At 49.7% G+C, this 10,691-nt stretch overlaps 1 protein-coding gene across 1 annotated transcript in view; it reads left to right on the top strand.

Annotated features, from left to right (window-relative positions):
• SLC25A37 (solute carrier family 25 member 37) overlaps nucleotides 1–7,941 on the top strand; it is a 43,492-nt gene extending 35,551 nt beyond the window's left edge. The window contains exons 2-4 of the mRNA XM_029203095.1: nucleotides 230–458; nucleotides 2,485–2,541; nucleotides 4,417–7,941. Of these exons, the coding sequence (XP_029058928.1) occupies nucleotides 230–458; nucleotides 2,485–2,541; nucleotides 4,417–4,937 (807 nt within the window). The 3' untranslated portion in view covers nucleotides 4,938–7,941. The remainder of the gene's footprint in view (nucleotides 1–229; nucleotides 459–2,484; nucleotides 2,542–4,416) is intronic.
• The last annotated feature ends 2,750 nt before the right edge of the window (nucleotides 7,942–10,691 follow it).

Genomic DNA, 10,691 nt, shown 5'->3' with positions numbered 1-10,691 from the left:
GTGTGTGTGTGTGTGTGTGTGTGTGTGTGTGTGTGTGTGTGTGTGTGTATGTATGTATGTAGGGGTGGGGGATTACTCCAGAAAGGAGAAGAATAAAAGTTTTCTTCACCCAGAAATCCTGTGAATCTATAAAAATGGCCTGTTATTTTCTCACTCTCTCCCTGGGTCTTCCTTTCGCTCCTGACCAGCCTCATTAACCCCACTCTTTTCTTTTCTCGCCCTCCCCCAGACACGAATGCAGAGTTTGAATCCAGATCCCAAGGCCCATTACACAAGTGTCTACGGAGCCCTCAAGAAAATCATACGGACTGAAGGCTTCTGGAGACCCTTGCGAGGCCTCAACGTGATGATGATGGGCGCAGGGCCGGCCCACGCCCTGTATTTTGCCTGCTACGAAAACATGAAAAGGACTTTAAATGCCGTTTTCCACCACCAAGGGAACAGCCACCTAGCCAACGGTATTTGCAAGCATTTGTCTGGAGTTAGAAAGGTCTCTCCTTCAACAGACCCTTCCCCAGGGTTCTCCTCCCTGTGACCCAGCAGCCTGATGCCTCATCTCCGCCACGCTTGCTCATGAATCAAGGACTCTAGATTTGTGTGTGCACACACACCCAAACACACGCACACACACACGCGCACGCGCTTTTTTTCATTCCCCTCCTTCGCTCTCTGAAGCCCAGGGAGAATCAGTGACAGAGGTGTTTCATTGTTGAGTGGGTTTTGCCTTTTTGTTTTTTTAAAAAAAAAAAATTCAAAAGCAATTAATGATCAGATCTAGGGGAGAAAAAAAGAAACAAAAAAACAAACAACCCTGAATAGAAACAAAACTTTTGAATGCTGGATTCCAAAAAAAAAAAAAAAAAAAAAAAAAAGGTTATCTGGACAGCTTCTTTGAGACTATTTAAAAACTGGCCCAACAGGTCTCTACAACGTCAAGATCTAACTAAGCTTTAAAAGGTCAAGAAGTTTTATGGCTGACAAAGGATTTGCTCCTGCGCAGAGGACCTTTCCCACCTAAGCTTCTGGGGATTTGGGAATTTCGCCCCCATTCTCTTCCGTCTGTTGCATCTCTCTGCAAGCAAGGGCTGAAATCGTTTTCTTTTGTTGTTTCGAGGGAACCAGGAGGGTGGGGGGTGGCCTGAGCTGGCCGCAGGCAACTGTTTTATAGGCTTGTCTTACTGGGCCCTGCCAAGTGGTTATTTTCGCCTCCTGTGGGTTTGGCTTTTGTTGGTTTCTGTTTGGGTTTGGAGCGAGACTCTGGCTAGTGGCATAAGGAGAACTTACTTTAACAAATTTATTTTTCAGCAACAGAGAGGTAGATGTGACTGGCAACAACTTTCTACCCCTTCTCCTTTTTGTTCTACTCAGAACCAGAAAGCATCCCTCCCATCAGCAAACCCTGGTAATAATGACTCCAACCTGGCTGGTTTGCAGACATTGGTTTTGCTTTTTCAAAATCGGCCCCTAGTTGCATTTGTCCGGACCGTCACCAAGATCTGCACTCTTGATGCTGTCCTCAAGTTCGTGGCCTCAGGGCCCTCCTTTTGCTGAAACTGCCTTTTTAGCTCCTTGGTCTCTGAGCCCCTTGAAGGCGGTTTGAATGGAGCCCAGTTTATGTCAAGTTCTACCCAGCACTGTTATTGCTTCACTGTGGTGTGTGCTTTGGTCGCGTTTTGACCTTTCTGGGGATGATCCTAAGCGTGTGGGAGGGAGGGAGGGAGGGGGATATATATGCATTTGTGAAGCGTTAGCCTGTGTCCCTCATTCTTCCCACCTTTTAGCAGTTATCTTAATTACTGGGCAGTGTCACCCACAGAGGGAGGAAACCCAGAGCCAAAAGCAAAATTCCAGGCTGGAATCTGGCTTTCGAAGTTCCTGGTTCTTGAAGCCAGGCCAGAGGAGACCCTCAGATGGGCTCGGCCATTTCTGAGACACGTCATCACTTTGCAGACTCACCCTGGAAATCTGCCATATGCAGATCTCCCTGACGCCCTTTGCCCTTGGCCATTTGCTTTAAAAAATGCCTGGATTTTATTAAGGAATTTTCTTAAAGATTTCTCTCCCCCCCCCCCTCCCCCCGCCTCCGTCTCTGCTGTATACATGATATCATCCCCTTCCATTGCCCCCAGCATAAGGGCAGAGTGGGTTAATCTGTAGACAAAGGCCAGAGATGAGAGAGAATTAAAATCTCTGTGGTGGAAAAAGCCACCAAGTGTGTTTTCTGGTAGCATCCAGTGTTGGCAGGTCTAGCCTTTTCCTACGGAAAATGAGGTTCTGCAGTATTGAAATGTGAGTAACGATGCCTGTGTTACCTTCCTCATTTTTATCCAGTATTTTCCATGATCATTAGGGTTTTAAGAGTCAGTGCTCACCTGGGTGGAGTTGGTAGTGAGTTTTGCTTCTTAGAATGCAAAGTCCAGAGTTCCAGGAACTTCCTCAGAACCCCTGGTCCCAGAGGGTAATTTTCTGGAGTTTGTTTTGCAGGGATAGCTGGGAGTATGGCCACCCTGCTCCACGATGCGGTAATGAATCCAGCAGAAGGTAATGTTTCATGGTCCCAGGGAGTGGCAGTAGGGGATGCGCAGAGGGGCCGGAGCAAAGTTGGGGGGTGGGGACAGAAGGTCGGGCAAGGGAACTCTTGGTCCCCAGTCGGAATAAGCAGGAGAATTTGTACCATATTCTCAAAGGCCTCGAGAAGGCACGTGAGCATTTGAGCTCTGGGATTCCTGTTCGCTTAAACAGAGCTACACAGACCAGTAGCATCAGTGTCTCCTGGGAGCATGTTAAACATGGTGATTCTCAGGTTCCACCCCAGACCTACTAAACCAGAATCTCTGGGGGTAAAGACAGGATATCTGCTTAACAGGCTCTCCTGCCAATTCTTTTGTGTGCTTTTGCACTACTCTGAAACTGTGTGTGCTCACATACGTACACATGTGCACACAACACACCCCACTGGGCCCTCGTTAACCATTATCAACCATAGACGAATTTAGAAGGAACCTGTCAGAGGCCATTCGTTAGGGCTTATGGGCTTATGTTCAATTTGCTTTTTTAAAAGAAATTTGAAATTATTATGGAAAATTTCAAACAGGCGAATGTAGGGAGAAGAGTATGGTGAACCCCCATGTGTGTATCGCTCTATTTCATAAATTAATATTTGGCCATTTTGTTGTAACTGTCTTCTCCCACATTACCTTCTTTTTTTTTTTCTTTGGAATTTTGGGAGCATTATAAAGCAATTCTTAGCTGTACAGACGAGTTCTGTCAGCTTTTTCAATATCCTCACGTCCTCAGCCAACTTGGGTCAGAATGGTGAGGAGGTTTTGGACCCGGTGCTGGGCATACCTTCAGCTGGGTTATTCTCTGTGTGAGATGTTAGACTCTCTCCCTTTTCCTCCTCTATCTGAAAATGGTCCCTTGCCAGAAGGGAGAATCAGAGGTTAAAAAATGCAGCATTTTAAATCTTGCATTATAAGTTTGTCTGGTTTTGTCTTTTAAGGTTACAATTTATTTGCTGTCAGCTGCCTCCCATGCCTTAGCAGATAGGAAACTTGTTCTGACTTTCAGGGATGTTTGGGTCAGATTGGGAGGTGGGCTGCTTTTTCTGTGTGTTTAAGGCAATTCATATCAATGAGCAGTAAGTTAGCCCATGTCAACCAGGCAAGAATTTTATTTCTACTTTTCTTTTTTTGAAGGAGAGAAAAATGAGGTTCAACTCCACCCTCCTCTCCTTGACATTATATCGTTTTAAGGACTTTATTTCTTTAAAAGTAAAGCACACTGTATGTGTTTATCTTGCAATGCGTGGGGACAATTAAAATTCTAAGTATTTGCCCCATGTCCTTTGACCCACCAGTTACTTTTGTATTAATAAAGCCAGGGTCCTCACTGGAGTTTGCCATTGAGCTTGGGCTGATATCATTCTAGTGTCTCTTCCAAGAGCACTGAGACCCAGAAGCTAAAAACACTGTCAGAGGTACAGACCACTGCGAATAAAAGACGGGACATGTGTCCAATAGACGTACTGGGACGGAAGAGGGCCGAGGAGCCAGGAGCAGGGTTTAGATTTCTCAGCGTGTGTGAAGCCCGAGGCAGCTAGGGCCTGGGGGCTCAGCTCGGGGAGTCTCGTCTGAAGTGGCTGCCTGGTTTGGGGGCCACGTCAACCAAGAGGCAGGCAGGAGAAACGTCAGGAAACAGCCACCTCCTGGCCCTGGATCCCGGAGGCAAGTGTTTGAACGGGATGCCCTGGAGCTGGCCCTCGGTGGTTTCTCGGGCTGGGGCTGGGTGTGTGCTAGCTCTCTGTGCCCTGTTACCCATGTGTCTAAACTTGCTTGTTTCTCTTTATGGCTTGGCTTCCCATCTCACTCCGACCTGGGGTGGGGCTAAACCCAACCACCCGGGACCCGCCCACAGTTGTGAAGCAGCGCTTGCAGATGTACGACTCGCCGCACCGGTCGGCCCTCAGCTGCATCCGGACCGTGTGGGGGACGGAGGGCTTGGGGGCCTTCTACCGGAGTTACACCACGCAGCTGACCATGAACGTTCCCTTCCAGTCCATCCACTTCATCACCTATGAGTTCCTGCAGGAGCAGATCAACCCGTACCGGGGCTACAACCCGCAGTCCCACATCATCTCAGGCGGGCTGGCCGGGGCCCTGGCTGCAGCCGCTACCACCCCTCTGGACGTTTGTAAAACCCTTCTCAACACTCAGGAGAACATGGCCCTCAACCTGGCCAACATCAGCGGCCGGCTGTCGGGCATGGCCAACGCCTTCCGGACGGTGTACCAGCTCAACGGCCTGCCGGGCTACTTCAAGGGCGTGCAGGCCCGCGTCATCTACCAGATGCCGTCCACTGCCATCTCCTGGTCCGTCTACGAGTTCTTCAAGTACTTCCTCACCAAGCACAAGCTAGAGAATCGAACTCCGTACTAAAGGAACGGGCTGTGGGAAATGATGCCAGAATCTTTGATGGTGCAAAGACTTTCCCTGACTGCTGCCCTTCCCCTGCCCTCACACCAAGATTCCTGGGGCAGGGTGTTGGCAGGATCTGCTCTTTGACGCCTTAGAGAGAGGAGAGGACGGGACAGCCGCTTACACGACGGCCGTCCGTCTGCAGGGACATCCCAGGTGGTAGAACGTGTCGAAAGACTGACGGGGAGCGAGAAAGTGCTTTTTCTCTTCCTCCCCCCACCCCGCCCCCGAGAGCGATGTAGCCTTTCTGCTTCAGTATAGCATCTCCTCCCCTAGAATCGTACGTAGATCACCCAGGAGGGAAGAAAATGTGCAGTGACTGAAAACATTAAAGAGGAAAAAAAATTATGTATATAGAAGTTCCAGTACACAGTATCACATAGATGGATAATGTTTATCCTTTATTTTTCTATGTAGAAGTTTTGGGATTTGCGTGTGTGCCTGTGTGTGTGTACAAGCAAGTGTTACAGCTGGGAATATAAAGCTGTTTAAAAAAAAAATAGCTGAATTCTTCCATCGGGTTAAGTCAAAAGGCACCAAAGTAATACGTTGCTCCACGTGGCCTAAAATTGTGTTGAGCCCCCCCAGATGGAAGTTCCACTTGAATGTAAAATAATAAATATAAGGTTTATATTTTGAATTTTCTTTTCATAGGGGAAAATGGTACGTTGAAAAACAAGTCAAAATAATGATATAATACTTTTAGCTACTTTTTTTTTTTTTTTTTTTTTCTTAATCAGTTACCTTCATGTGCCTTTTCCCTTGGTCTTTTCCTAGAAATTCCAGGACCAAAGATCTGGCCCTGGGGCTTTTCCTCTTGCTGTGTGCTCGCCCGCACGCACACGTACTGGGCGGCAGCACGGCTCACACTGGAGCACAGCGGCCCCAGTGGAATTAGGGTGGCTGGTCTTACACTTACTGAAACCATTTCCTTCCCTTGTGGGTGACGTGAATGTATGCCTCGCGGGGCCAGCACTTAAAAGCCCTTGAAATGCCAACGCTTGGCCACTTGTTGGGCGGGCATGTGTGATAAATCCTACCTTGATCCTAGGACTTAATTCTCCAACAGTCTTTTAACCCAGGCACTTCAGGTATTCTTGTCTGTGTGTGTGTTGACTAAATCTGATCTCCTGTGTTTCCCTGTGCAGTTTTAGGGGTTTTAAAAAACACAGCAAGCATATCCACGGCATTTGTCTGTACACCTGCCCATCACAAATTTCCACCTTAAGAGCCTCTCACCATGCAGGGACAGGCCAGGCTCCCCAGCCCCGCTGCGCAAGGGACCCGGGCCCTCGTGCTCAGTCAGGACGCCTCTCGAACCATCTTCAGCCTTGCTTGGTCCACGCCAGCTGGGAACACGATGCCTTGTTTCCTGAAATGGCCTATCTGAGCCAGATTATCCCTGAGAGCAAACGCAAGCCTGTTTCCTCCAGCCAAGCCTTCCCAGGCCTCTCTCCGAGGGAAGACCTAGTGGCTTCACAGTTTCCTTTAGAGCTGTCTTTCAAAATGAGCAGGAAGTACGTGTGTGTGTTTTCGTTCTGGTCGGCCTGGTCCTGACCTTGACCCTTTGCCTTTCGCCCTTCGCCTTAGGCACGGTCCATGTCTTGCGTTCTCACCGAGGCTCAGACCTGGGCTCCTTCGGATGCCGTGACTCCTGGGATGAACTCAGGTGGTGCTGGGACTTTTGCATCTCAGAACTTCGTGTGCTGTGCCTCTGGGAGTAGTTTGCAGGTCAAGGACAGCAGAAACCCACGTCAGGCAGCTCCCACACGTGCCCCGATGAGCAGGGTCTTCTCCTGGGCTGGGGGGCCTGCCTGCTGACCTGTCCCACCTCGGAGTTAGCCCACCCCCATCCCCCGGTGGAAATCAGTTGCAGCGAGCTTCCCCACTCCGTTGCAGTTGCATCCCCACTCAGGGATGCCAAAAGCCCACGGAGACCAAACTGCTAGGGGACGTGTTGACATCTCTCTAAACATATACCCCGTCAGTGTTACATTTTGCAAATGGAAGAAAATCTAGATTGAATTCTAAAATAATTACCCAACCACCCCTTTTTGTCCACTTCAGATACACCACACTGCTGCGAAATATTCCTTATTTCTTATGGGATTTTGTTTTCGATGGTATTGAGGAAAGAAACGGCTCACTTCTTTGGGAGAACTCCTTTGGGTCAGGAGAGATAGAGTCTCCAGATTTCAGAGTCGGAAGGTCTGATCCTGGCTTTCCTTTCCCAGTGTGTAGGGATCGGCTGGGAGATGGGGGTGATGCCACCTGTCCTGCCTTCCCCACTGGGTCTTCCAGAGGCTGAATGAGCGATGTATCTGAAAAAGCTTTGAAAGTTGTGACGCACTAAACAAATAGAAGTGGTCATGAATTTTGTGGGAGGTAACCACCGCCCCCCGCCTCACCCTGAGCTCCAAAGCTTGTCTTGCTGCCCCATGCAGACTGCGGCCCAGTTGACTGTGACTTTGACTTGGCCAAGAACGAAATAGGAACATGTTCTCCCCATCCCCCAGCCCTGGCGATGACCAACCTAATGTAGTCAGTCACGGCACAAACTTGGTCACTGGTGTCTTTGGTGTCATGGGGGTGTCATCTGCCGCCCAGCAATGCCACTTGAATACTCAATAACAGTGACTTCTGTCCAGACCATGATTTGTGATCCAACCCCTCATACATCTGAGTTTTACTTTTTAGAATTAAAAAATTGATTTTTTTCCAAATCGGATAAATCTTCAATCCATGACTTTTTTTTTCTTAACTTTGGATCGAAACTCGCTAGATACTGGCCTGCATCCTTTTGTGTGGTTTCTTTTTCTTTTCTTTTGTTTTTAAATGCTGTTGTCTTGTTCCAAGAGCTGTCCTCCAAAGTCCCCCCCTAAGGCTGCACTGGCAACACGTTGTTATACCATTAAGGTTTTATTTAACTTTATTTAAGGATGATTGTGCCTGTTCAATACAAATGTACTGCTGCTTCCCACCTGCGAGACGCACGATGTATGTTACTAGGGTGGGCCAGTGTCCTTTCTTAAATTCCTGTCGTAAATATCATGGTTTCTGCCTCTTGATTGTCACCAGTTCCTGGAAGAAGGGGAGAAATGTGTGTTTCTGTGTGGGGATATTTCTGATATGCTGCTACAGTTGTGACACTGGAGCTACAGAAAATAAAGCCTTGATCTTTGAAGTGTTGTGGGCTCTGGTGGGAATGTTGAAATAAGAGGGAAGTGGATGGAGAAAAGGAACCTAGTTCATGGGGCTTGTGTCTCCTGCAGTCTGGTGCACTAAGGACCAGGATCTATGGCTTCGATGGAAAGTGCCCCTCAGCCCTCTTATCAAAATGGAAGCAGGTGGCCAGGGATGGTCACGAAAGATGATGGGGCAGGGCTGGGAGCCTCCATGGCTTTGCTCGCTCTGCTGGGGAGGGTGGCAGCTCTTCTATCCTTGTGGGATCATGAGTGTGAGAGGCTGCCAGCACCTGGGATGCCCAGCCCTGGTGCCTGGCACGCTCATGCCTGTTTTCCCTCTCTCATCCCTTTATGGAGGCTTAATCAGGGTTCCTCTACACGGAAGACCCCGAGGGGGACCAGAATCCACACATACTTCCTAAACAGCACAGCTTAAACCAGGAACTAGACCTATTCTGGAGTTGAGAATGGGGCTGGGGGATCTCGGACCCCTTTGAAAAGACAGGGACAGCTCTTGACTCATCACAGTTTGGGAGGTCAGAGCGCCTGCTTTCAGCATAACCACCAAAGACTTTAGTGAGGGTGGGGAGTCAGGGTTGAGGTCAGGCTTGAGAACCAGCCATGGGCAGTGGTGCCAGGAGGTGGGCAGCGGTGCTGATCAGAGAGTGGAGAAGGCTGTAGGTAAACTTCCTGCTTTGCACTTTTACCAGAGGCCAACACTGTGCTTCTCAAAGCTGCCTTGTGGCTTGTTGATTGCCTCCACGCCGGGCTGGAGGGCATCCAGTGCGTATGTACCCATTCAGCAGATTTCTCTCCCTGCCCCATGGAGTCCACCTGCCAGCAAGTCCAGAGCGCCTCCCACGAGCAGAGCACCGTGCCTGGTGCCCTGGGGACACGAGCCAAGTGTCAGTGGTGTTCCCACCCTTTCAGGCCATACAGTCTAATAGAAGAATATAAGGGAAGACATCAAATCAAGACCCACCAAGATGGTAGTGGAGGCTGCCGTGGATGTAAAACAGTAACTTGATAACCTTTAGACCAGGCTCCATGAGACACTTACTAGTCCATCCAATCCCCAGCTCTGTCCCCACTGTTGGTGTGCCGTCTTGTCCTGCACCAGCTCCCCGGAGGTGACAGGGCGCATTTTTTCCCAGCTTTGAATTCGGTAATGTCACGCTGGTAGCTTGAAATCAGCAATGGTAGGGATGTTTACACCACAGAAATGGGCCGGTGCTATAAATCAGGGCTCTTTCTTTTTGAAGAGCCAGCTTACCTGTCCACCACTATTGGCACATAGCACGGGGCTTGGTGTGTGATATTCGCTGAAGTTTCACTGAGTGAAAGAGATGCTGGCTGCACTTTTTGTCTTCGACCCGGGGTCCCCTCTAGTGCTGGAGCTCCTGGTTCGTCCTACGACAGAGACCATCTTCATCACTTAGGAGTCCTTTCCAGCCCATCCACACTCTTTAAATTCCAGCCCAGAAAATCCATGAAGGGAAGGGCTTCCCTTTCCTCCCCGGCCAAGCGCTCCATTCTGTTCCAGTTCCCACCTCTTCGGAGAGAGACTCCACTTCTGCCCGCTCGAGTGACCTAAATGCAACAGACACCTCCGAGAAGCATATAAGAAGCCCAGGGTTGTCCAAGAGACAGACACGGCCCCTGGGAGGAGTGGAGGGGGGCTAGTACTGCTTACAGAGAAATGAAGGCTTGGCTCTGGTCTAAGGCAGAATGCATGCATGGCCTAAGAGTTCGGGAGAACAGCTGGGTTGAGCCATAGAGGCCTTGTAGGAGAAACCTCGGTGCCGAGCTGCAAATGTGAGTTTTGACCGTCATCTGACCTTGAATCAGTGGGTAATGGGGAGTCATTAAGGGTCTCTGAGTGGAGGACTCCACAACTGGAGCTCAGCTTTAGGAAGAGTCATCTGGCGGAAGTAACAGGATGGAGTGGAGGTGGGATACCAAGGAGGCCCCCTCCTCCCTGGGCGTGCTCGACATGAGCTGAGCTCTTGGCCAGAGCTTCCTCTTCACCCCCCACCTCCCCCCGCTTGGTGATGATGGTTCCTTGCCCTTCTTCAGGCCACACCCTGACTACCTTTTTGTTGCTTTCCAGGCCTCCTAAGGATGGCTGCTTGGGAAGGTTTTGCCTTTGGAACTCCTGGCTCTCCACCCCTCTTGGTGCTGATCTGCCCTCACAGCTTCACCTGGCCCCCCTGGAAAGATGATTCCCAGATGTGGGAGATAGCGCTCCCACCTCTCTCCTGAGCTCCAGATCTAGGTGTTCAGGTGCTGGCTGGAGATCTCCCAGATCTCAGCTACTGTTCTCCTAACCCCAAGAGACTTTGGCCCCTCCTACCGGAGGCTTACCATGTTACTTACATTATTACTCCCTTACTGTGCTACTCCCTTACCGTGCTACTCCCTTACCGTGCTACTCCCTTACCGTGCTACTCACTTACCCTGCTACTCCCTTACCGTGCTACTCCCTTACCGTGCTACTCACTTACCCTGCTACTCCCTTACCGTGCTACTC

The sequence above is a fragment of the Monodon monoceros genome, unplaced genomic scaffold (assembly GCF_005190385.1).
Source record: "Monodon monoceros isolate NGI ecotype Baffin Bay Population unplaced genomic scaffold, NGI_Narwhal_1 Super_Scaffold_5, whole genome shotgun sequence".
Classification (NCBI taxonomy): domain Eukaryota; kingdom Metazoa; phylum Chordata; class Mammalia; order Artiodactyla; family Monodontidae; genus Monodon; species Monodon monoceros.
This window is presented reverse-complemented; position numbering and strand designations above follow the sequence as displayed.